The following is a 27,542-nucleotide window of genomic DNA, read 5'->3' as shown; positions in this document are numbered from 1 at the left end:
TCTGAAAGTTTTAAAAACTACTAAAGAAAGATAAATAAATCAAATAAAAATTAATAATACCCAGACACACCTGGAACAATCAAATCAAAAGTTCTGGCTTCTACATTTTTGGAAACCTTCCCCAGGGATAGAAACCCTGTGCCATTCAGGTTTGTAGCTACTGCCGTGGCTCATTGCAAAACTCCCGTCACCAGACAGTCAGCTCTGGCCACAGTAACCCAACCCCCCAGCTGCATCCTCTCTATCATTAGGGGAACAGTTAGTCACATTCAAAGAAAGCTACTTCCCAAATGGGTTAACCAGAAAGAACTCTAATTTTTACTCACTGTAATTCCCCTTTCTCATTGCCATGGTTGTTAAAACAGACTAAAAGCATGGAATTTGGGTAAACGGTTATACCCAACAACAGCAGCAAGTCAAAGGCAGATCCCTCAAAACCCAAAGAAATAAATAATCATTTCCCAAGAAGAAAGAAGGCTTTCTCAAAGAGAAAAATGGGAATGGGCCTCAAATGAGATGATTTAGCCCCAGTTCTTATGAATAAAAAGATGAAATAAAAAGAATGCAATCCCTTAGGGGCTCAGTTTTTTAAAAGAAAAAACTATGTGCCCTTGATCTGTAAAAGATGGACATCTCTTCATCTCTACCATCTCTTCAGTTCCAAAGGAATAACTTTAAACTTTACTAAAACTCAATGTGATTAGGAGTTCTCATGCTCCTATATAAAGCCTGACATGAGAGCCACCAGGGAAGTCACATTGCCATGTTTTGGAAGAAAAATAAAGTCATGGAGAAAAACACTAATGGAACATTGTAGGATCCCAAACATCCCAAAACAGGAATCCTGAGAAGCAGAGGAGCTGCTGAGGAATGGACAACAAAAAGGTGATGGCCTGTATCCACAACCCACTATCATTACCATCATGACTGGGAAGTCAGAGTAGGTTGTCATACCCTTTCCTATCGGCCAGGTAGGGAGGCACCCTAAGCTTAAAGCTCTGTCCAGACTCTTATCAGGCAAAGCAATCAGCCTTGGCCACCTCCATCAATGTGGGTGCCACATAAGATGCACTGGACACAGTTAGTGTACTCACAAATTTCTGCCATGCTCAGTCACAATTGAGAGTGACTAAGTACTTGTGTGTGTACATGTACTACATGCATGTGTGTATGTGTATACACATGCATATCTAGCCATTAAGAACCCTGAGCCCAAGACATGCTGACCACTCATATTCAAAAGCAAGAACTTTGTTAGGGCCCAATACATCCATTTCCCCCACCATCACCTTGACTTTAGCTGACATTCTGAGCAGCAGGACTATTTGGAACTAGAAAATTCCCAATAATCTTGTGTCCTGCTCCAGAAAAAAAAAAAAAAAAAAAAAAAAAAAAAAAAAAACAGAGAACATGCTCTGGGAGCATGTGAGCACAGAGTCCCCAAGCTCTGTATACATCACAGGCAGAGTGAGATGCGGATGACAAAGGGATCTGGTGGCTTATTAACAGGTGAAGACTCACTCCCTTCATAGGCTGCGGAGCTTTCTTCACCTCCACACAAAAAAAGCCAGGGCAGGAAGAAGTCCCAGGGTGGGTCAGGATTACTGTAGCATCCCTAACTTTGGACCCATACAGTCCACCTCTGCTTCCTGAAATTGCACACCGGGACACCAGGCAAGTAGGTGAGTCCCACCCTACAGTCTCCCTCACAAGATACGAACTTAGTAAAGTGAGACTCTGATCCTTTGGCACAAATCTCAGGAGTGAGCTTTCTCGGTCTTTTTCACTTTTCACTGTCTTCTGTTCAATTCAGCACCAGGGAACACATCAGCCCAAGTCTCCCAGGAGTGCCTAGATTTCCTGTCATTTTTGAAGCTCAAGATGTGCACAGGACACCTGAGCAGGCCTAGCTCTGTGGTGTCTTCTTGCAGAAGGCACAGGTGTCCTTTGGTGAAATGTCAGTCCTCGTCAACAAGGGAACCAATGGGAGTGGAAGCCAACAGCAGAGAAAGAGTCCACCCCAATAGTCTGACAGATAACATGGCCTTCTAATCTCTGGGCTAAGATCTAGTTATGTGGTGAAAACTTTGGTCCTAGATTGCAAAAAGTTATTCTGATGTGGTCAGGGTTTTTACAAACATTTTCTAACCCAAGTTAAATGAATGCTGTAAAGGGACTCATCAAAGTATCCATTACAGATACATTTATATTACAGGGTGTCTATGTTCACACATGTGTCCTCGTCAGAAATAGGGAGCAAACCCAAGTGCCACATGGATGCAAAAATGACAAGCAGTGGATGTAACCACAGTGACACTCCTGAGCCACGCCTCTTCAGGAAAGCCAGCCAGCAGGCAGTAGGGCCTAGGGCTGGGAAAGCCACCTCGCCTGCCCTCAGGCCCTCTGCAAAGAGCTGGGACAAGCTCAAGGACACTGGGGTGAAGGCTGAGTTCTCCCAGGTGCTCTGGATGGCCTTTCAATTAGACCTGAGCTCTCCCATGCAGAAGCAACAGGAGAGCAGGTCCAAGAGCAACCCCAGCCATAGGAGAGACCCTGCTCACAACCACAGGCCAATGCTAGGCCTCTTAGCTTTCCCCTCCCTGCCCCTGCCCAACCTGCCATGTGCTATGAACCATAGCGACTGCAGTACTGGGACTCTCAAGCTCTTGGATCAATCAGTGATGGCAGGAGCCCAAGAGTGGCCTCAGTTCATGCATTCCTCAACAAGTATCAGAGGAAGGCCTCAGTGAGTGACACCAGAGGTTGTGCAGGAAAAATTAAGGCAGGAGTCCTCAAACTACAGCTCGCTGAGGACATTTATCAGGCCTGCTGGGTGTTTTTGTCACTGCTGTCTGTCCTGCTTAGCAGTAGACTCATCCTCATCCTGGGCCCACTGTGTGCACATGTGGGATGTGTACTGCTCTCTCCAACGACCGACTCCTCCTCGCAGTCTCAGGCAGCGGTCCTCAAACTATTACCCTGGGGCTATACTATTGCTCAGTTTTTTTTAAAACTATAGTCCAAGTCTCCAATGGTCTGAGGGACAGTGAACTGGCCCCATTTAAAAAGTTTGAGGACCCATGGACTAAGCAATGAGATAGAGAAGGTCTGCATTAGCAACACAGCTAAAGGCCCAACGGGACACAGGATAAAACCCAATGTTTGAACCCAAGAGATATAATCCAGGGGTCACAGTGCTTGTGTTGTACATGCTTGTACGTGCTTGAATCAGCTCTCAAATCCTGGTTTTGAACAGCATATGGTTCCCCACCAAGCCTACCTTGGAGTAATCCCTGAGTCATTAAATATAGGCAAAAGAAAATTTTTATTTTTAAAAGCAAAGCACAAACTTATGCCAAGAAGAAGCAAAGAAAATAATAGAGGGAGCTGAACACAGGCTTCAGAATAGCCCCTCATCTGGGCCCAATGGGTAAGAAAAGAGCCCCGGCTCACATCAAATGCTCCTCCCACAGCAGGAGTCTCTGGCTCTTTAAGAAAGGAGAGATCTACGCAAAGAGCCTGCTGGCACTAGACATGAGCTAGATTAAGGGTTACAAACTGCATCTGAGAACTGACTCTGAACTAGTATCTGTTCTACTGCTCCACAGAGCATCTAGATAACAAGATGCCCCATCTTGCAAAGGAGATGATTGAGGCTTTAAATACAAAGGTCATACAGCTGATGGTGGCAGGGCCAAGTCTACAGGTGTGTGTTCCAGTCCCTGCCATGGTGACGGCCCTTCCCTCAGACCTGGTCTTCTCTCACTCACCAAAATGGAGGTAAATCAACAGCTGTTTCCTGCAACACGCCTGACCTTGCTAGTGTTCCCAACTCGCATGGACACAGAGGACCCCTGAAAGCCAGCACCATTTTCTCTAAGCAACAGCCCTGCCATCTCTGTGCCCTCTCAGCTGTCTGGATGCCACATGCAGGATGGTCTGGAGCTCTGCCCTCCCACCAGTGTCCAGGGAAGGGTAAAGGGCGTTCCTACTGCCTGCACAAAGGCCTGACAAAGACCTCATTGTGCAGGTCTCAATAGGCAGCTCTGTGGGACGGCAATAATATTATTTTCTGCTGATGATGAGCCATTGCCATTTTTAAACTGGGAACATTCAGCTTCACTCTCCACTATAGCCAATGCTACTTGGTTTTTATGGAGTTTTGTGGTAGAAGGGACCACACCCGGTGATGTTGAGGGGTTACTCCTGGCTCTGCACTCAGGAATTACTATGGGGCTATGGGAACCATATGGGATGCCGGGGATTGAATCCAGCTCAGCTGCAGACAAGCAATCACCCTACCTGCTGTACTATTACTCCAATTCCCATGCAGTGCTTTTTGAGACAACAATGAGGACTCTGGGTGCAGTATTCTGGGAGACACTCAGTACTAATGGGGAGAAAGTCAGGAAGACCAGAGAAAACGGACGTCATTTGCTGGACAGACACCCTCTTGTAATGGCTTGTAACCTGACCATTTTCAAATGCCCTAAGCATGTATTTATGGCCTCAACAATTGTTAAATTCTCAGTCTCTGAGCCAGAGAGAGTACAGTGAGTAGAGGGCTTGTATGGCCAATCTGGGTTTGACCTTGAGTTCCATATACAAATAAAACCACAAGCACTACCAGTAATGATGTCTGCACACTGCAGAGTATAGCCCAAAAACTCAAAAAGGAAAAATAAAAAAAGAAGCCATGACCTCATGGGAGCAGGTCGTGGGGACTGATGAAGTCACGTCAGCAGCTGTTTCTCTCTGTAGAGCATATCCACCACCGTCTCACCGAAGCAATTCAGAACGGTTGGTTAGCCAACCAATAGCCAGAGATTCTGATCCTGAGTCTGTTTGTACTGAGGGAAGGGCTGGCTCTAAGGACTCATGGAGAGTTCAGTGAGCACAGGCCCCTCACAGGAGTTCATACTGTTCTCAGGCTATAGAAGTAGCAGAGCCTGGGGTGTGATGGGTCAGCATAGCTCCAGCCATTTCTGATTACTGCTCATTCTCTGGGTGAGTTCATTCAATCCTGACTCTCACCTCATTGACTATCTGCTGGCATCTTGATGAAAGGCTGAGGGAGATGGGAAGTGAGAGTAGGACTGGCTGGCCAAACAGGAAAGAGGCCCACAGTCACTGGGAAAGAAGGCCCAAGGGACAGTAGACCTCAGCAAGAAGGAATCATCCACATGGCAAAGATAGTAGAGAAAGAAGGGAGGAGAGGGGTAAGGAACAGGTCAGGATTGAGAGGTGAAAAGGCACATTGAGGAATGCAGGAGAGAACAAGAAAACAGTTGGGTGGGTCTTCTAAAAAGAAGTCTCTCTTTCTCTCCTTCTCCCCCTTCCCCCTCCCCTTCCCTCTCTCCCTTCTCTCCCTTCTTTCCCTCCTCTCCCTCCTCTCCCTCCCTCTCCGCTCCCCCCTTCCTTTCTCCCTCCCCCTCTACCACTTTCTCTCCCTCTCCTCTCATTTCTCCCTCACTCACTTTCTTTCTTATGGGCAAAGTGCATTTGATTGAGGGTCAAATCTGTCAAATATGTCCTGAGCTCAGTGATCCTATGAACCTCAGCTACCAAAGCCACAAAGGACCTCCAGAGCTATCAGTGCCAACACTACCATTACTGTGCAGATGAGCAGAGCCATCCCAGAGGTGGCATGTCCAAGGTCACACCACAGGTTGGTGTCAACAAGAAACCAGAATTCCAGTTGGGAGCACCTCCAACAGAAAAGTCACTCACTCAGCACTCCTGGCAGAGAAGAGTTCACTGACCACAAAGGAGAGAAAGGATTACCTGTATACTGTGACACCTCTGTGACCCCCCCCCCCCCTATATGCACTACTCCTGAGACAGAATTTAATCTTGACATCACCTTCCAGGCCAACACCCAAGTACTCTATGCTTCCCCATGCTCCTGTGTCACTCCAGACAGCTGACAAAAAAGATGGTAATGCCTGATGATGCCAAGGGAGTCCTGACGAATCCCTGAGAAATGGTATATATGTCTAGTGAGCCATTCCCCAATCCCTGCCCCTGCAATGACACCCATTAGATTTAAGGATGACATGTACCACAAGAAAAAGGTGAGGAGGGGCCAGAGCAATAACAGCAAATATAACATTTGCTTTGTATATGACCAACCAGAATTTGATTTCCAGTACCCTATATGGTCCCCTGTGTCTGCCAAGAGTAATTCTGAATACAGAACCAGAAGTAAGGTCTAAGCACTACCATGTGTGGACCAAAAACCAAAAAGAAAGAAAGAAAAAGGTAAGAAGATTTCAAGCAGAGGCTTCCAAGGAGTGATGTAAAATCTGTCAAAGAAATAAAGGAAAAATAAATCTGTCAAAGGAGCCTGCCCCTCAGGCCAGATACGAGGAAAAGCTTGGAAGTGAGTGTGTAGATGGGAAGTAAGAAAACTCAGCCAAGAAGAGGAGATAGGTAGAGAAAAGGGAAGCTGAAAAATGGTGAGAGCCTGAAGACACAGGTAAAGGTCTGTCATTCCAAGCCAGCCATAAGTTCTTCTGAAGTATTAAGCAGCTAGGTTCTTGCTCCCTGAAATGAACCTTCACATTTTATTTTTAGATGTTGAACATTCCCAAGGCAGCGTGACTACTTCCTCAAACACAAAACAGCATTTGTCAAAAGGTCCACCCGTGGCCTAAGCACACACTGACAGTTTATAAGCAATCATGTGTGCCACGCTCCTAGGAAATACTCTTTAGATCAGACAAAATGAAAAAAAAAAAAAAATTCTTTGGCAGACACACCTGTCTGCTTCTGGCAGCAATGTTCATATCTAAAGGATGGTTTGTGACATCAGTAGTGTTATTCCTTGTGCAAACCTGCCCAAGTCCAATTATGTCAAGCCCAGGCCAGGAAAGATCACCCAACCCCAAACGCAATTTGAGTTCCTTATCAGTGGAATGGAGAGGTTCCTCATTTAAAGGTTCATCTACTTCTCTGTGTCCTCATTCTCAGATGCATGCTTAGAAATTTCTTTTAAATAAAAGGCTCAAACTGATAGCTTTCAGCATTCCTGCCAACAATACTTCTCCTTAAAGTAGTCCCAGCCAAGCTACATATTCAGGTTTAGGGGGGAAATGTCCCCAAAGAGAGAAAAGAATAAAACTGTTCCTTTTATCCTGCCAACTTTCTCTAAAACTTTATTCTCACAATGATCTGGAGAATTTAAGAATCAAAAACGCAGGCATAAAAGGCAAACAGATGGCGAGCCCCACTCCCCCCAGAGACATGGTAGACCAAACCATCACTCAAACCAGCAACTTTCAGAAGACAACACTCAAACAACATAGGCTCATGTTTGTGTGACCATTATGAAGCACTCAGGCTATTACAGTCTCAATTGTTCTTACTGATCATAGTGGTTCCGCCGGCCAGGGCTGCCTTGGTGCCTTGAAAGAAGTCATCAGCAGAGGTCATCCCCTGGTCTGGCATCTGGAAGCGGGTGTGGACATCAATCCCCCCAGGGATCACCATCCTGGAATGTGCTTCTATGGTCTTCACTCCTCCTGGCACAATCAGGTTTTCTCCTATTTGCCTAAATAAACAGGGTGGGCGATGACAGATTTAAATGGCTTCTTGAATCAAAGGAGATGTGGTGGCATTTTCCCCATACATTACTCTTACCAGATTGTGCATAAATCCAGATGACTTCCCTGTTATTATTCATGAACTGCAAAGCCTCACTCCCTTCCCCAACTAAGAAGCAATCTAGAGTACACAAGAAAATACAAATGCTCGTATGGTTTCAGAGGACCCACAGAACTAGCAATATTTGACCAATATTAAAATTTTAGCATAGAAAATTATCCTTTTTAACACAAAAAAAATGGAGCAAGATGATGACAACCAAAGCCCCAAAAAGAAACCTTTATGATTGAAAGTATTTAAATATTTTAAAGCACATCATCATGAAAATTAAAATCCATTAGGCTGAGGGACATGGATTTACTTCTAATCTAAAAATATATACCTTTCTATAACATCTTTCAACCAATCTTTTTGTTTTTGTTTACTAGCCACACCAGGCAATACTCAGGGTTTCTCCTGCCTCTGCACTCAGGAATTACTGCTGGTGGGCTCAGGGGTCCATATGGGGTGTAGATTATCAAACCCAAGTTGGATGACTATGTGCAAGGCAAGAGCCCCTTACCAGCTGTATATCAATCACTCCAGCCCTTCCACCTATTTTTGGGGGGTCACACCCGGCAGTGCTCAGGGGTTACACCTGGCTCAGCGCTCAGAAATCACTCCTGGCAGGCTCGGGGGACCATATGGGATGCCGGGATTCTAACCACCGTACATCCAGGGTTGTCTTCATGCATTCAAGGCAAACAGCCTACTGCTGTGCTATCTCTCTGGCTGCTCCACCTATCTTTTTAAAAGGAAAAGTAATCAAGGAAGAGCTGGTAACATTCTAATACAAATCAGTAGAGACAATTAGCACCTAAGACTGCTTACTTCTTGGCCAGTTAGGTTGACAGAGATGATGTTGTTTCGTAAAAGGGGCAAGAATGGAAGTCGTGGTACTTGAGAAAATGGAGCTAAGATGGTCCCAAAAAAACACAGAGAAACATTTAAACATGGAAACTGTAAAAGCTATTTTAGGTTCATAAATTAGGGTGTGAGTTTCCAAGCAATAGACTCATCCACTCCAGTTTTCCACTCTTCTGGACTGGTTTGGTGCTAGCACTTGATAAATGCTGCTTATTTAAAAGATGTCATTGGCTGGAGTGTTTGTTTTTGAACAGATGTGCTATTTCTCCAGAGCCCTGGGAGCTGTCCCAGTCCGAAGGGTATGAGGATACTGGTATGAATTCAGTTTAACCCTCTAAAGTCCAAAATAGTCTAAATCAGTAACTCCTTGTTTCTTTCTCCTTTGTAACACAATCAATGCACAATAAACATAAGGGTTAGTTTGTGTTAGAGGCAGTTAATGAATAAAGTCTGAAACGCTCAAGGGGTAAGACAGTAATCTGCGTTATGTGGTAATTAATCTGATGTCCTTTGGTTCTTCCAACTTGGAGTCCTAATTCAGAAAGCAGATGTGCTGGCTTATTTAAGAAGCTGTACTCTATATTTTGTGTACTGATTGGGCAATTTATTCCAAACAATAACATTCTAGGAAAACTTTAAATATATATATACATATATATATGTATATATATATATATATATATATGCATCATAAACCAAGTATTTCAGCTTGGCACTAAGAAGATACTGTGTCACCTCAGCTAAAAATAGTAGATTACATAATGCCTAAGAAAATGGGTATGTGTTTAATTGTCACTTTTTAATTTGAATTTTCAAATTCACTCATACCACCAATAAAACTAGGTTTAAACAGATACAAAACTAAATTACTTGTGTCTGATACTCTCTCCAGGAATAGTAAGCAATAATTAAGAACACTGGAAGACAAACATTTCCATGAAATGAATTCCACTTACTTGATCAACCCATCTTCCATGTATATGTCTGCATAGAATGACTGGTCATCATTAACAATTTTGCCTCCTTTGATCAGAAGCCGATCACTCTGAAACAAAGACATACGATAAGGTCACAGTACTTCATTGACCAATGACAAATAAAGGAACTAAGATAAATGGACTAAGACTACACTTCACTATTTGAAAGTGATGCTCAAAATGACTCAATGTTGGTTTTTTGTTGTTGTGGAGACAGTGGTTGTCTTGGAATAGAATACAGTATGCAAAGCACATGCTTGACCACTGGCCTACATCCCTATCACCAAAATAAGCTAATTTTGAAAAGCTTTAAAAACAAAGGTAAACCTTTGTTTACCTGTGATGACAACCTGATAAATCAGAGCATACAGGCAAAGCTCAATCAAAGCTAATCTAGGTTAAAAGAAAATTTGAAAAAACTCTATTAGAACAGAGAAGTTCCTTCTATTAGAAGGGAGCAGGAAGAAGAGTAGGAGAGAAGATAACAAGAGAAAGAAGAAAAGAGGCAAAGAGAAGGGGTTGGGAATTGCTTGGAAGGGTTGAAGCACAGGCCTTTCAGATAGAACTGGGTCAGTCCTGATCAGTCCAAGCACTGATCAGGAAATCCCCAGAACACCACTGGGTGTGGTCAAAAACAAAAAATAAATAATCAAGCACAGTGAAATACATTTTCGACAAACTCTTTTGGGGGCTATGGGAGGCACATCTAGCTGTGTTCAGGGCATATACCTATCTCTGTACTGCCCTCAGTCATCACACTCGTGGGTGATCATATATAGAATGTTCCTGGGGGACACAGGATGTCAAGGATTGAACCTGGGTTGTCTATATGCAAGGCAAGTGGCTTACGTGCAACACTAACTAAGGCTCCTGTCCTGTAAGACAACTAAAGTGGCTTTAGGCTAAACATTTTTATTTTAAAACTGCATCCTCATGTAATGAACTCAAATCTTGCCAAGATTTGTGGCAGGAAATTTCACCAAAGTCTGTTGTCATGGGATCCTATACACAAACACATTAGGCACAAAGTACAGCCAGGTTCCATTACAATATGTCCTTTATTCCTTATATTCCCATTTATCTTGAGGTCGATCACAGTGACTGCAGCAAAGAAAAACCCCACCTCAAACATGCACTGCATCTACTAAACTATGGAAAAAGGTAAGTGTGTAATAACACTGTTGAAATAGCAAATTTTAAGATCGAACATCACTATGGATTACTGGGGTTCTTATATTAACTGGAGCAAAAATATGTGACAAACAGTATATGAAAGCCAGGGATGCAACAGAAATGTTACATTATGACTCATCTCTATCCCAAAAGCTGTTGAACAGAATGTTAAAATCCTGCATTTGGTAAATAAGCACCTGTTTCCCCAGACTGGGTTCAAAGTTATAGGTAGAACCACATTCTGCCTTTCTATTATACATAGCACTTCAAAGCATAACACTTATCTCTACAACTGTGAAATCAGAAATCGGGTACAAAATAACATTCTCAGCAAGTACTCTTTATATTTAGCACCTACTAAGAAAGAAAATTATGGAAAACCTTTTTTTAAAAAATGTGCTACCAGAGAAAATGGGGGGAGGTACTTTTACAAGTAAATTGCATACACACACACACACACACACACACACACACCTGGGATTAGGACGTATTTATTGTTTTTCTAACATAATAAAATCAGTTCAGATCATTTTAATTTTATACCGCGGAGACTCATCCTGTATTCGACTTTGGAATAATAACTCCATGTGGGAATGGGCAGTCAACAATACCTGCACTCCTACAGGAGAAATTCCAAAATCCTGATATGCACACTACATCAATGACGCCTCCAAACAAATAGCAGGTGGACTGTCTCACGGCACAAAAGGAAACTGAGGCTCCAAGACGTTATTAAGCCAACTACTTAGGTTGCCTGCTTCTGTGTGCTCTTCTCTGCCCACGGGAGTTCCTATTTCCCCTAATTGTCAAGCTGATGGCATAAACAGGACCAGAAAGGCACACTTCCACGCCCTGTCCTTAATCACTGCGGTACCTGAGCCAGCCATCAGACAATCCATGAATCCCCAAAACACACCAAGCCCAAGGGGGAAAAAAACAACAAAACATCGCAGCTCTGTTCATCCTAGTGATTTCCAGAAGGCTGCTTACATAACAGGCTGGCCCAGATGAGGGAGGAAAGGAGGGGGGAGGAAAATGGTGTCATAGGTCCAAATTAACACGTCCATTTTTTTAGGAATAGAGGGGGCGCTCTTTTTTAAAAAAAAATAATAATAATGAACCGATCGCCCTGATTGTTGGCATTTAAAAAATTTCCCCCCACGCTGTCAAAACAAAACTGCCCCTTTCAAGCACTGAGATTGCCAATTATTTGAGGCTCGAAGCAAATCTGCTTCCCGCGCGCCCCCGTCTTTCACTGGCGCAGGAAACGCAGAAAATAGGGTCTCCCAGACCTGGCCTTTATGAGGGAGCCTGAGTCTTGGGCCTTTAAGAAAAAAGCAGCCCCCACCGTCGCAGAGGAGGTGGGGTGAGGAGGAGACCAGCCCAGGTCATCTTACAAAGCTTCCAGAACGCACGCCCCCTGGCCGGTGCTTCTGCGCTCACGTCCCTCTCCTGCGGATGGGTGTGCCCCGGTGCATCCAGAGGAAGCAGGGGTGCCCAAGGTCCAGGGTGGGGGGAAACCTGATCTAAAGCGCACCCGCAAACCCAGAACACGCCCGACCTTGGAAAAGATGCTCTGGGTCTCGGCCCAAACACTCTGCAGGCCAACAGTTGCACAGCATTATGTAACAATGAATTTCCCTCGCGTCCCTCCCTCCGGCCTCCTGGGATTGCATTCGGGGATGGGAAGGAAGCCCTAGCTAGCTAGGACGGGCGAGATTTTTCCAGGAAAAACGATGGGAAAGGCGTGGTATGGGGGGGGGGGGGGGCAGGGAAGCAGCGGGATCCAGAATCCGTGCGCAGACCCAACGCTTAGATGTTTTTCCTCTGGAGGTGCAAACTCACACCCCTTTCCCCCCCAGGCCCCATCCTTGCACCCACAACCTCCAAGCCGCGGCGATCATTGTCTAGCCGAGCCCCGGTCGGGGCCATCTGCTCCGAGCGTCGCGCAGCGCCATTACCTCCGCCGAGCCAAGCCTGCAGCAGCCCGCTTTGTATGCGCCCCCACGGACATCCTCCCTGGGCACCCCAGGGGAGGAGGAAAAAAAACGCACAAGAAAGCGAGGCTAAGGACTGCTGGGGGTCGCAGCTGCAAAGCAGCAAGCGAGAAAGGGCGCGACCCCTAAAGCAACAAAAAAAGCCCAAGCCTGCCCTCCACCGCATAGCACCCCACCCGGCCCATCACCCCGGCCACGCATTTTTTTTTCTTTCCACTTCCACCTTGTTCCCGCACACCCTTTGTTTTTTTTTTGTTTTGTTTTTGTTTTTTTTTTCCCGGCATTTTCTGGCTGTCATGACGCCTCCGGGCTGAAACCCGTTAGGTTTTTCTAAGGCGCTGGAGCGAGCTGGAAGAAGCATCCAAGAAAGCCCTTGGGTGGAGGCAAGGAGACCCGGGGTGGATGCATTTTGCATCGCAGCTTCAGGACTCCAGGCCAGCCTCGCAGCACGCAGCCCGAGAACAATATCTGAGCTCCAACCATGCATATTCAATCTGGCATCCATTTGCTTGCAGCAAGGCAGGCAGGCAGGCAGGCCGGCACTGCAGCATCTCTGACAATGAAAGGATACAGCGGATCTGGCGCGCTACCTAGGGCGCCCTTCATGCAAGCACGCTCTTTGAATTCTTACAAAATCAGTCGGTGGCTTTCCAGCCTCTTATTGCGTCTCCCATCAGCAACTCGATCGCCTTCTTGAGCAACAAGGGAGGAAAGTTGGGTCCCTCTGCCTCCCCTTTCTTTTAAAAAAAAATAAAATCCTTCAAATGTTCTGTGCCACAAAAGGTGGTGGACCGACCGGAGATTTATTTCCCCCCAAGTACCAAACTCACCGTGATGCGTGGAATGTTTTTCTTCCCCTGATAAGACATCTCTCTCCTGGGAGAAAAAAAAATTGAATTTCAAGAGGACAGCTTCCAAAAAGCAAAATTTGCCAGGAAAGAGACTTAATAAAAAAAAAAAAAATTGGGGGGGCAGAATTGAAGAAGGTGCAAACGTTCTTTCAAAGAACGTCCAAGAGATCAAATGCAATCCTCGGTCTCTCTTTTCTTCCTTTCTTCCTCCCCTCCAACAACACAGCCCCGACTAGGGCGTTTCGGAAAAAAAAGAGAGAGAAGAGGAGGGAAAGGGGGTGGCAATCAACGACAGCAATAAAAGCCTCGGTTCCAGCAGCCACCCAGCGGCGCCGCGCGCATGCGCCGCCGGCCACTCCCTTTCCTCTCCGGCCCCAGCCATCCGCTTCGAGAGCGGCGAGCGCTGATTGGCCGGAACGGCGGGGTATGCAAATGAGCGCCGGAGCCGCGCGTGCTAGCGAGCGAGCGCGCGAAATGCTGCAGTGTGCGTGCACCCGCCCGCGTGGAGATGGAGCGCGCTTTTCGCGCCCTTTTCTGTCCGCTGGGACCCGGGGGTGGGGTGAGGGGCTAGATGCGAACAAATGAAGGGGTGCAAGAAGACGTGTCGCTTTTCCGAAGGGCTTGATTGTCTCCCAGCCCTCCGGGGAGCGCAGCCCCCCGAAAAACACAGCCAGCCTCCTGTGCGTGCGGCACGCAGCCTCCCGCCAATCCGCGGAGGCCGCCGCTGCAGCCCCGCGTGGGGTGACTGCGCCGAGCCAATGGCTTCGCTGCCGGCGAGCGCGCGACTGCTCCGTCGCCCGCCCCGGAGTCGGCGGAGGAATGGGGTGGGGGGACCCGGGGGGCCACACGGGCTGCGGACCACTCGGCCCGGGTGGCGGCCGGCCACGCCCGGGCATCGCCCCCAAACCCGGGCCCCAGAGTGGGTTTGGGGGCGCGGGTCTGAGGCGTGGCAGCTGGAAAGTGTTGAGTCGCTCCAGCACGGGAGAAGGGAGGCAGCCCTGGAATGTTCTTTTGGGGGGGACTACATACACGGAATTCACATGAGGGAGTGGATAGGGGGTCCCTACCCTGCAGCCACACCCATGGCGACTTGTTTGGGAGATTGAGCGGGGTGCAGGTGACACTGGAGTGCATGCACCTCCGTGTTGGGGTGCCCCGGTGGCCCAGAGGAGTTGCAGGGCTGTAGATGATCCCCACAGCACATAGAGGGGCATTGTGGAGAGCCTGGAGGAAATTTCTGGAATAATTCAAGTTACTACCAAGCTCCGCAGAGGGCCTAGCTACCTTGAAAATAGTATTTCAGCCCTCTAGGGGCTAATAGTAGATTTAGTCCAGCCAAATCAGGCATGAATCTGCACCTATCTCTCCCTTCCCCAGCTCCCCTGGAAGAACAGTTAGTCCAGCTAGGCCAGGGCTGGCCTTCTGGGGTCTCCTCTTTGAAAGGTTGCTCTTGCAAGTAGTATTACAATGACTAAAACATCTGCAGTGACCCAAGCTTTGAGGTCTCCACTTGAGATCAAGCCAACAACTATATTATGCAGAGGCATCATCTATTCTAGGCCATCCGCAACCAGGGCAGATGTGGATCTATTTAATTAGCTCACACCCTGCTCAGCAAAGATTAGCCAGATAAATGCAAAGTCACCTTGGGGGCTATGGTGGGCCCTAGGGTCCAGTCTTTCCTCTGGCCACTTTAGACAGTGGTCAGGTGCGAAGTTGTACCAATGCATCCTTTCACTCTTAAATGCTAGTCTCAGAAAGAGGCTGTAGGTATACAGCAAGCGTCACTGTTGGTTAATTCATTCTAATTAGCTTTGAATCTTGAAAATAAGACAAGCACTTTCTCCCTCCAACTATGTGATGTGCTAAGAGCAAAGAGTGAGTTGGTGTCAGCAAGTATTGGTGTCAGTTAAAGTCACAAGTCTAAGGAAGAACAAAACCTGTGCTTCCTACCTGTGAAAATCAACAATAGATTCCAAGCAGGAATGGAGGGCAAAGCACAGCTGGGAGCAATGTCCTATTAAATCTGGAAAGAAATCTTGTTTTTCAAGCAAGCACATAAAGAGATAGGTTCTAATTCACTTAAAACAGGGATTTTCAGTTGTTTATGTTCATATATTTCTGCTTTTGAATTGATTTTAATGTATGTAACTATCTGGCTATTCATCAATTTGCCATTGACTATTTTACTTTATAATAAGAGCTCTCAGGAGCTTTTACATCAATCTTAGTTGTGCTGGTCTGGTTTCTTAGTCATTTATTTGAGGTCTTAGCTCATAATAATTGACACTCCCATTCATAAATATCCAAAGATATAGTAAGGTTTAAAACAACTTACCTGTTTTGACAAGAGCCCAACAGTGTTTGGCACATGATGATATCAAATCAATTTTAGTCGACCCATGAAAAGAACTGTTTGTATTTCTCACCATACTTACCCCTCAATGCAACACAGAAAAGTAAAGGAGATTAGAGAGGAATTTTTCAGTCTTCTGCACTGAAAGACTTGCTTATATATTTATTATTTTATACAACCTTCAGACAGTTAATAAAAATTTACTGTAGAGTTACAGGTTATATATTGGAAACTAGTCCTCAGTATGATTTTTCTACATAAGAATATAGACATGGGGGCCCGGAGAGATAGCACAGCGATGTTTGCCTTGCAAGCAGCCGATCCAGGACGTAAGGTGGTTGGTTCGAATCCCGGTGTCTCATATGGTCCCCCGTGCCTGCCGGGAGCTATTTCTGAGCAGACAGCCAGGAGTGACCCCTGAGCACCGCCGGGTGTGGCCCAAAAACCAAAAACCAAAAAAAAAAAAAAAGAACATAGACATGGGACTAGAGTGATAGAACAGCAGTAGGGTTTTTGCCTCGCACGCAGTTGACCCAGGACAAACCCGGATTTGGTTCTCGGCATCCCTTATGGTCCCCCGAGCCAAGGGCAATTTCTGAGCACAGAGCCAGGAATAATCCCTAAGCACCGCCGGGTATGACCCAGAAAATCGACAGACAGAGATAGATAGATAGATAGATAGATAGATAGATAGATAGATAGATAGATAGATAGATAGATAGATGATAGATAGATAGATAGATAGATAGATAGATAGATAGATAGATAGATAGATAGATAGATAGATGATTGATAGATAGATAGATAGATAGATAGATAGATAGATAGATAGATAGATAGATAGATAGATAGATAGATGATAGATGGATGGATGGATGGATGGATAGAGAGCGGAATAATCCCTAAGCACCATCGGGTATGACCCAGAAAATCGACAGATAGATAGATAGATAGATAGATAGATAGATAGATAGATAGATAGATAGATAGAGATATTAGGTATGACCCAGAAAATCGACAGATAGATAGATAGATAGATAGATAGATAGATAGATAGATAGATAGATAGATAGATAGATAGATAGATAGATAGTAGATAGATAGTAGATAGATATATATTAGGTGTGTGCCAAACATGGTAAAATATTATCAGATGGCTTATCCCACATGTTTTTGACATCTCCCCCAACCTCCAAATTTCTCCCCCTAGCAACTGGAAATAACAAGATACAGAATCTAAAGGAGGTAAAATCATTTACTGAAACAATTCTCTCCCAGGACTTCTCAATAGTGTGGAAGAAGGGAAAACTGACCCCTTCAGAACTAGGACCAGGAGGACTGAGCCCCACCATTTGCTGTGTCTGTCTCTGTGCCTGACCCTGGCTCCAGTGAGCTCCAACCCCTAATTCGGGAACACCCTCATACACAAAGCCACACACATGCCCTGGCTCATTTGGTGCTCTCTCCTGCCCTTTTTCTCAAAGTTTCCTCTAAGATGGAGCTTAAGTGGTACCTCAATGTCCATGGAGTTTGTCCCTTCTTGCCCCCACAAAGTGTTCTTTCATTTTTCCTAACCTTCCTGCCAAATAAAGCATTCTCCTAGAAGCAGAGTCCTGCATCACTCTTTTCCCACTGACCAGAACAGTATCTGGTTCATGATAGGTGAACTTTTGATGCCTGAACTTTTGGTGCCTAATGTCAGTGCTGTTTAAGAAGAAGCTTCCATAGACCCCAAGTGAGCTTGATGTAAAAAAAAAAAAAAAAATCCCACCTCAGATCCTTTCTCTTTGTTGGGTTCTTCTTCATTCTTGGCAGCCCAGTTACTAACTTCCAAGTCCCCCCAAACTATGAAATAACCTTATTATAGAGCAGCTTAACTGCCTGAAAATTTTATTTATTGTTTGGGGCTCACACTCAGTGATGTTCAGCTGTTACTCCTGGCTCTGCACTCAGGAATCAATAACTCTTTGTTAACTGCCTTAATTATAACTATGCCTTCCGACAACAAAATCGCCATATTGCAGCAACCTGCAGAGATATGGAGAAAAAAAGAAAGCACCTGCCCTCAGGGGGACTCTAGAATCAGGGAATTCTCTAGTAGTGTTTCTTATATTGTTCATGACTCTAGCACTCCAATACTTAGGCGCAATGCTGTGACTCTGCTCCTTTCAGTTCCTCAGCAATCTGCACTGTCCCTGTGCTGTCTGGGACCAGGCCCTGCCCAGCACTTGGTTTCATCTTCCCTCTTTGGGAAGCCTAAGTTACCATTTCTGCTTCTGTACAACCCCACCCCACCCTCTCCTCTGGGGCTCTATGAAAGTGAAGGTTTAGGATGTCGCTGAAATAGGGAAACTCTGTCACAGAAATCGCTGACAGGAATAGAACCTACATGTGGCGAAGAAGAGAAAGCCCAAAGTTGCCACAATGCCACTGTACTGACGCCAACACAATTTGCGCAGAAGGTTCAAATTAATGCAGTGGTAAAAAGAAGGTACCGGAATTGTTCTTTGCCAGAAACTAAGAGCACTTGAGCTGGAAGTGATGCCTTCCTCGCAACAGATGGCATGAGGCCATAATGAGTGTGTGTGTGTGTGTGTGTGTGTGTGTGTGTGTGTGTGTGTGTGTGTGTGTCTGACACTGCAGGAGCAAAGACTGCAGAGGAATAGCTAGGACCCCAGACCAAGCCTGCCTACCCCCTACCCCCTATCCCAAGGGGTGCGTCCTTTACAGACAGGTCTAGGAGTGGCCCGTGAAGTAAGGAGTGGCTTGACCCTAGTCAGATGCTGTTTTTGCTAGAACCAGAAAGCTGTAAAAGCATCCGCACTCAGGATATGCTCTGGTTTTGATGCAAAAAGATTGCTCTGTCCAAAAGCCCAGGGAATGTAGGGAAAAATGAGGAAAGTGGATTCTCCAAAGGAGCAAGGAGACTTTTGCTTCATCCTGTTCTTTCTAGTTAGCACACAGTCCTCCAAATGGCCTCTGCAGTACCTACCGTATGCATCATTCTCTGTGTGCCAGTAATAGATCTTCCCTGGGACTTTCCCAGTCAAGCAAGACCGCACCTTGCTCTGGCATCATGCCTCATGTCCGCCCTCTGGTGGCGAATGAAGAATATGCAATCCTGCCTAGGCCAACAAGATGACTCAGAGCTAAGAACCTGGCTCCAGCTTTCCAGGAGAGCATCACCTGCAGTGAGATTCCTTTCGCTTCAGCATTTCCTGCGGGCTCCAGTTCACAGCTCTGGGTTAGAATGTCCAGCGATAAGTCCCATAAATGTTTTTTAATGCATCTCTGGGCACTATCTAGCTTCATACTCTGCCTATGCCTACTGTGCAGTTCTAGAAGAGGAAGCTTGGAAAATCTGAGGTGGAAATAGGTGTTACTCCCCACCCCCACGACTTTCCAATTCCAGGATACACCGATGTCCCTGCTCTTTACTCATGGAAACAATTGGTGAAGGACTGGGGATAGTACATCTCTTGCTCATCTGCACTCTAATAACTGTATAATCTAGTAAAGAGAGAGCTAACATTTATTGAGCACCTACTATCCATTGGGGCTTTAAATATAGCTTTTTTCATTCTCTCCAGAATCTTAACTGGTAAGTTTTCATTTCCTTATTTTCTTTTTGTTTTATTTGGTTGAGTTCTATCTAGTCGTTGGTTTTGTTTGTTTGGTTGATTGGTTAGTTGGTTTGGGGGTTTTGCAATGCCAGGGATTTGAAGTCTATGCTCTGACCCTGAACCTCATCCCTTCATTTCCTTATTTTGTAGGAAAGAAAGCTTGAAAAACTCTGTTGCTTTGAATTGATCCACACACAATAGGAAGAGAAGGATTCTCAGTCCAAGGTATTAGATCTTTTGAAGGGGAAGGATCCCACACTGACAGATACTCAGAGTTTATTCCTGGTGAGCTCGAGAAACCATACAGGATGCCAAAGATTGAATCTTATTCACTAGCATACAATGCAAGTGCCTTACATCCTGTACTATCTCTCCAACCCCCAAAGGCACTAGATCTTTAAAAGATTAATACTTTGATAGAGACCTGGAACTACCTTGGGAAAGCGATGGGTATTTGGTGGCCTGGGGTCTCTTTGTCCCTTTTATGGTTTCAGTTGCCACTTGAAGCTTTCAAAACTTCCCACAGTTCTGGAAACTGAGTTCTTTTATTTATTGTTCCCATATTAATTATCCTTCATCCTCGTTACCCCAAAGTACAGTTTCCAAGCTCTCCTGTCATGAGAAACATGATTCAAAAAATATAAAGTCTGAGTGATAAACTCATCAGAGTGGTGAACAAATGTAAAGTCTGAGTGATGATGAGCCCCTCAGTGACAGGGGAAGGAAGGACCTGATGCAGGAATTTCAGACAACACCATGGACTGCTCACATAAATAAAATTCAAGGGCCAGAGAGACACTCAATGAGAGATAGATAGAAAAAGAGAGAGAGAAAGAGAAAGAGAGAGAGAGAGTGAATGCTTTGCTTTAAGAGGCTTGGATTCCATTCCTGGCACTGCATATACCTTCCAAAGATCAACTCAGAGTGAGCCCAGAGCATCATGACTGGAATACCCTCTGAGCACTGTCGACCGTGACTTCCAAAACCAAATACATCAGGTTCAGAGATACAGCTCAATAGAAGGCTCAGGTTTGATCTCTAACATGGTCCACAAAATGCCACTGGAACTAGTCCTAAGCTGAGAATTGGAGTAACTCCAGAGCACTCCTAGGTATAGCATGCTCCCAAAATAGTAAGAATAATTAACTGAATAAAATACAAGCTTTAGGGCCTGGAGAGATAGCACAGCGGCATTTGCCTTGCAAGCAGCACTGACCTTGTGTGATCCTCATAGTGAACATGAGGAAGAAATCTGAGTTCTTTCCCAGGCTGTTCCAGCAGGAACTGAAAAGTAAAGATACCTTGGCGGGCAGAGGAGAAAGTAATGAAGCAATACAATTGCATGCAACCTGGGTTCCATCTCTGTCCCCGCACAGCCCTGAGCATTACTGCAAATAGCTCTGAAAAGTATGAGAAGCATTGATGATGCAAGGCTCTGGAGTACCACTCGGGGTTCCCCATCACCACTACCACAAACAAAAAAGGTAACTGACTGAAAATGGTCTCTGCAGGAATTTGTCTGAGAAAGGAAGTACTTCAGAGACCTGAAAGTCTGAGGCGGGGCTACCCCTCTCGTTTCCATTCATGATTACTGCTTGGTTGAGGTCTCATTTCAACACTTCTGTGGCTTATTCTGTCCTAAAGTTGGTCCTTCTCAAAAGTGCAAACCTAATAGTACTTTAATTATATTAGACATATGTGAGAAAATTCATATCCTTCGGCATGGCATCCAGACCTCCTGAATAGTCCAGCCACTGCCCATTTCCACCTGCCTGTCTGAGCTTATGGCATCTTTATTCCATGCTCCATGCTCCAACCACATCAACATCTTCCTTTTCCTTCACTGTATCTGGACTCAGATAATCATAGTCCTTTCTGAAGTTACTCCTGAGCCTGAAGTAGAACTGACACTCCTTTTGCTCTGTGCCTCTGGGCCCTGAGCCAAAGAGGGAGCCAAAAGTCTCCTGTAACGTTTTCTTATAAACAGCATCTTCTCCAGTATAATAAACTTCTAGAGGGCAGAGAGACCCTTCCTTCCTCATCCCTATTCTAGAACTATGCACTAAATAGGCATACAGCAACTTCTTTCAGAATAGATGGATTTGTAGAGGGGTGGATGACAGAAGTGTGGATGAATAATTGAATAGAGTATAGGCTGGTGGCTAGGCTGGTTCATCTATGGGTGGATAGATGAGCAAATTAATAAGACCCTTGAATTAAAAATATGCAGTTACTTTAGGATTTGAATCAAACATGATTTCCAATACACAAAATTTACAACCAACCTTTGTCTTAGGCCTCATTTAAAGCTCAAATGAACATTTGCATGACGTCTAGACCTTTAAATAATCCAGCTCTGCACATTTCAGTGGCCAATGAGCACTCATTACAATCATCATCGCTACCAAAAGAGCCTGTGATGCTGGATTCCTCTAATTTACTATTGGAACACCCTGTATTCACAGAATGGGCTCTTTCCGGGAGACTCCATGTTGCAGAAATTATAACCTGCAATGAGGTCTCCAAAACTTTTTTCTTTTCCTCTTCCTCCTTTTTATTTTTGGTTTTGGTCCACACTCAGCAATGCTCAAGAGTTACTCCTGGGTCTGCATTCAGGAATCACTCCTAGCAAGCTCAGGGGACCATATGAAATGCAAGTGATCAAATCTATGCTGTCTGCAGACTAAACAAGCATCCTCACCCTACCCATGGTACTATCTCTCCAGACCCCTCCACACATTACTTCTTAATGGGAAAGGGACAAATAAGCATGAACAATATTAGAATCTTCAAGACAAATATCCTTTGTTGACATTTGAGAAATTCAGATCAACAAAAAGCAAGATCATCAAGTTTACTTTATGAACATGTTTTCAACTCAATACTGAGACAAATTCTTTCCACACACACATTGTGTTTGTGTGTGTGTGTGTGTGTGTTTGTGTGTCCCTCTCTTGCCTTTGTGTTTGGCTGTATCAAGTCTTTCAACCTTTTGCCCATAGAATACCAGTCATATCTTGTGGACAATCAGTTATCACCAGGATATGAGTTTTAAAGGTCAAGACCCAGAGGGAGTTAGCGACTTGTGCACACCCATTTATGTCCATTTAGGCCCCTCTGGGGTAAAAGTCGGCACTGAGAGATTTGGCCATGACCTGAATGTCAATCATTCCTGAGTCCTCATTTTTTGGAAAATCAAATGAATGTTTTACCCTTGTACTCTGACCTGGTGACTTTCAGAGACAAGGATTGGACACATAGAAAAGGGCTTGTTAGGGGCCCGGAGAGATAGCACAGCGGCATTTGCCTTGCAAGCAGCCGATCCAGGACCTAAGGTGGTTGGTTCGAATTCCGGTGTCCCATATGGTCCCCTGTGCCTGCCAGGAGCTATTTCTGAGCAGACAGCCAGGAGTAACCCCTGAGCACTGCAGGCTGTGGCCCAAAAACCAAAAAAAAAAAAGGGCTTGTTAGCAGAGCCAACTGCCTACCTGCTACCCCTGCTTTTCAGAGGGCCTTTTTCTGGAACCCACCTGTCCTAACTGATGACTCAGAATAGCAACATAGTCACTGGTTTTGGACCTTAGAGATTTGCTCTATCCCCACCAAATGCTGCCATAGTTACTGCTTTTGCCTGAAATATGACACAATACTCAATACATTTGATGAACTCCTCTTGCCCACCAGTCCCAATTTCTACATGAGAGTCCACTTTTTTCCCATAGCCACATGACACAGAAGAAGAACTTGAATGGACCCACAGCAGGCCAAGACACCTTCCCATTGGAGGAACCAAAAGTTCGGCCTCGAGGCTAAGATATAATGCTCCATATGTATGAACCCTGCAGCAACAGTACTGTAAACTACTGTGCAAAAACTAAAGTGGGGAGAACAGTGCCCTTCATAGAAGCAGACTACTGGGTTTAAGGCAAATGGAGGTGAGGTGGGAGCACTGGTGAAGGGAAATGGGCACTATGAAGGTATTGTTTTAGAAAACCCAATCATGAAGGACTTGGTAAGATCACAATGGCCACATTAAAAATAGAAACAGACAGCTCCTTCACACAGGGCTGAATCTTATCTATGCACTTGGAGTCTGGTGGGACACTCAGGTGGTAGGGAGTCTTGCTCCATCTGACACATCAAGTCTTTATTACTCACAGTAATCAGAATACAGTCCTGAGAAATACTTTACACTTGCATGTGAAGAAATATGCACTGTCTGACTTATTCCCCACCCCCCCAATCCTTCTTGTGAAATGGTACCTAGCTTATCAGTGCAGATAAATATGACTATACATCTCTAAGAATGGGAGCCACTTAAGACATAGTATTGCCTTTTATCCCTGCTTTGTAAAGGAATGTTCTGTGATACGAAGAATGTTTTTTATCCACTGGGCCTCTATGAATGGGGAGCACTAGAAATGTGTTAGTGAGATGGAAGGTTCGCTTTTACATTTTATTCCACTTAAGTTAATTTTTGTTTAAATAGTTATGAGACTTTAGCTATCATGGAAGAGCACAGAGCTGGAGGTCAAGGCAGGATCCCTGGCCTTCACTGTGGCCAGTACTAGTGGTCTGTGGGCCAGCTCAGTCCAGTCAGTTTATTTTCCTACACAGTGATTTCAATGGATTTTTGAATTTTTAACCAACATTTAAAACTAGGAAAAAGTCCTATGATTCAAAACCTGCTTCTGGATTCTTTGGGAAAGCAGAAGCTCTCAATAATTCTGGTGGTAGCAGGCAATGGGGCACTCGCTGGCCCTGGAGAAGGAGCCTAGTGCTCTGAGTTCATTTTCTACTCTCATGCTGTTCTCCCTCACACAGATGATTTGTTTTAGATACCACCCAGCAGTGTCCTCTTTCCCTTTTGTTCATGATTTTTCACACACCTATGGACCTGGCTCCAATTGGCTTTAAAAGTTATCACTGGCCAACCTCAAACCGCACCCAACTTTTCAACCAAAAGTTTTCTCTGTCCTATCATAACTATCATAACAAAATGTGACTGAATGAGAGAAGTATAAAGCCTGTCTAGAGTACAGGCCTGTGTGGGGTGGGGAGGAAAGATACTTGGGATATTGGTCATGGGAATGTTGCACTGGTGAAGGATTCTTTGTGTGTGTGTGTGTGTGTGTGTGTGTGTGTGTGTGTGTGTATGTATGTATGTATATATATATATATATGTATATATATATAAATCAAAAAAAAGAAAAGAAAAGCCTCCCAATTCCTACCTCAGGCTGTGTTCCTTACACTGAATAAAAAGAAGAGATATAGTAAATGCACCCCATATACACCTCAACCCAGGCCCTTTGCCTGGTCTCTATTGTGAAATGGGGGACAAAAAAATTTTTTTTCTCTGCCCTGAGGAATCTTAAATAATGTCTTAAAACAGACATTTCTGGAGCAGCTGATACTCACTGAGAATTGTTGTGTACATTATTTGCCTAACCCATTTAATCACTAGAATCTGATTTTATTCAAAAGACTAAAGCTAGGAGAAGTTAAGGATAAGGATGAGAGCCAAGGATATATATAACACAGGGACTTAAGTCACATGCACTGCATTCATGGGACCCTGTTGATCTCCAGTGCTGCATGCCTGCCCACCCCAGCACTACCAATTGTAGCCTGGTGACCTTCTAGCATAGCCTTGGGGTGGCCCCAGGGTTCCCAGTGCTGCACAGCTCAAGCAGCACCACATTCTCAGGGCCTGGCATTAAAGCACCTGGTCCAGTTGACCCAATATTAATAAGATGAGTTCCAAAAACTCAAAAGCAGCTTAATCAACATTCAGGTCCAGGCAAGTCTGACTGTGTTCACTCCCCCAATTCACCCTACAATGCTATTTCAAGAATATCACAGTTTTTTCATCTTGTAAAACTCCCACTGTCTTTGTTATCCAGGTCTGGTCTCTACATCATGTGATATAAGCGGCTGGATGAGTCTTTCTGTGTCGCATGAAAACGTGGCAGGGCTGTTAGCTATTGACAAATCTACAAAGAACACATGACTGGACTAGCTTCCCTATCTTCTTGGAAGTCAGTGTGACAGAATTCTGGCTAACTGAGATGAGGGGAAACCAGGGATATCTCATGAAGGCCCAGGGGTACACAGAACTGCCTTTGTGTTTCATGAAGTTCCTTTCTCCTAACTGACTGGGATGACAATGCAGCAGTCAACTGTGAGAGAATATATTAAAGGTGGCAGAGCTTGGGGCCGGAGAGATAGCACAGAGGAGTTTGCCTTGCAAACAGCCGACTCAGGACCTAAGGTGGTTAGTTTGAATCCCGGTGTCCCATATGGTCCCCCGTGCCTACCAGGAGCTATTTCTGAGCAGCTAGCCAGGAGTAACCTCTGAGCACTGCAGGGTGTGGCCCAAAAAACAAAAACAAAACAAACAAACAAAAAGTAAGGTGGCAGAGCTATCAGCAGCCAATCTCCAACTACCTGCAAAGAAGAGAAAGCCTACACCCATCCCTTCCTACTCTTTAGAGACATAAACACCTTGAACTATGACAGACAACAAATTATTCTGTGCTCAAGCCACTGCACATATTGGAATCTATTTACTACCGCAGCAAAATTCTTTATTCTCAATTCCTATCACACTTGCTTCTTTTAAAATTTCTGCCAAACACAGGACCAGAGAAACAGCACAGCATTAAGGCGTCTGCCTTGCATACAGCCAACCTGGGACAGATCGAGGTTTGATTCCTGGCATCCAATGTGGTCCCCCAAGCCTGCCAGGAGCAATCTCTGAGCACAGAGCTAGGAGTAACCCCTGAGCACCGCTGAGTGTGGTCCAAACCCCCCAAAAAATATTTCTATTAAACACACACACACCTCAGTTTCTCCATTTTCACTTCACTTTACTTCAATGACTTGGCCTTTTGTTATCTTCACCCTTTTCCTTTCAGGGCTACATGAACCTTCAACTCCATACCATAAGCACCAGGTCCAGCTGACTCGCCTTCTGTGATCCCAGGAGGAAACTGTTGTCCATCACCTGAACAACTCTCAGTGGCCACAGCTACAGCAGCAACTCCCAATTCAAGAGCAGCTCTAAAAGTCACCATTCCTTTACCAATACTAGTGAGAGAAGCCAGAGAAAACTCACTCTGCCATAAAGTACCAGGTTTGCCTTTCAAGACTTAGACTCCTCCGGGAGAATTCAAAACAAGGTACCTAGAAAATGTGCTCAGGGCTCCATTTCTGGAAGGAAATATCAGCATCAGCTCTTGCTGCAAAGTCTGTCTCAATCTGTAAATATAAATGGAAAGTGAAGATATAGTCCCTCTTTAAACTAAGAAGTGAAGGAGCCAACTATGCATTATAGTTTGAGAGAACGAGATTCAGAGCCAAAAGAAAGGAGTTTAGCAGAAGGGGAGCAAATTGGGGAACAGAAAGGAGTTTGTGTCTATAGAGTTGTGAGCTGGGATAGAGATAAGTGCCATGACTGAGCCTTCCTGTTCATGTGCTTGCCTTCCTCAACTTGACTGAGCTTGCTTACAACAATGCTACCCAAGCACCTCTGGTGAAGGTGAAGAATGTTTTCTATTTATTCATTTAAAGACAGTTAATTTCTGTGTAGAGGGAAGGGGTGCTGAGTGACTTCTCTCCCTTCATTAGTGGGGATGGTAGGCTACAGAGGTTGGGAAACCTCTGACTAGAGGTTTCACACAGAGTATATGAAAAGAGATGCCATCTATTTTCCAAATCATTACTTTATACTAGCACTGACATTCAGACATTGTGAGGTAATGCAGGAATTCTTCATACAGCCCCAGAAAACCAGGTTTTCCTGCTTTAACTGCAAAGGGTCAGACAGGGGAAGAAAAGAGGCGCCAGATGATTCCACACTAGCTGGTTAAGCCACCTCAAGTGCCCAAGATGAGCCCCAGTGTTGTGAAGCAGAGACACTATAACCCTACGAAACTGAGTCCAGAGTTCTGACCCACAGGATCCAGGAGCATAATTCAACCATTGTTGGCTTTGACAACCACGGTCTGGGGTTGTTTATATATAGCAGCATTTTCCCTGTATAAATGACA

General features: G+C 45.0%; 1 protein-coding gene and 1 non-coding gene across 3 annotated transcripts in view; one reads left to right on the top strand and one right to left on the bottom strand.

Moving 5' to 3' along the window:
• DPYSL2 (dihydropyrimidinase like 2) overlaps window positions 1–27,542 on the bottom strand; it is a 143,564-nt gene that overhangs the window by 68,032 nt on the left and 47,990 nt on the right. Inside the window, exons 1-3 of one of the 2 annotated variants that reach the window (XM_049769448.1) lie at window positions 13,489–13,813; window positions 9,468–9,556; window positions 7,368–7,552 (exon numbers count right to left, since the gene is read on the bottom strand). In XM_049769448.1, coding sequence (XP_049625405.1) covers window positions 7,368–7,552; window positions 9,468–9,556; window positions 13,489–13,527 — 313 coding nt within the window. In that variant the 5' untranslated portion in view covers window positions 13,528–13,813. Of the gene's footprint in view, window positions 1–7,367; window positions 7,553–9,467; window positions 9,557–13,488; window positions 13,814–27,542 lie in introns of those variants that run through there. The other variant, XM_049769447.1, reaches the window with a different exon arrangement.
• Window positions 24,706–24,834, top strand: LOC126005267 (small nucleolar RNA SNORA51). The gene has a single exon (XR_007494427.1). It is a non-coding gene; the product is annotated as a small nucleolar RNA SNORA51 (small nucleolar RNA).

The sequence above is a fragment of the Suncus etruscus genome, chromosome 3 (genome assembly GCF_024139225.1).
Source record: "Suncus etruscus isolate mSunEtr1 chromosome 3, mSunEtr1.pri.cur, whole genome shotgun sequence".
NCBI lineage: Eukaryota > Metazoa > Chordata > Mammalia > Eulipotyphla > Soricidae > Suncus > Suncus etruscus.
The sequence above is the reverse complement of the archived record's forward strand: the minus strand, read 5'-3'. Positions and strand labels throughout refer to the sequence as shown.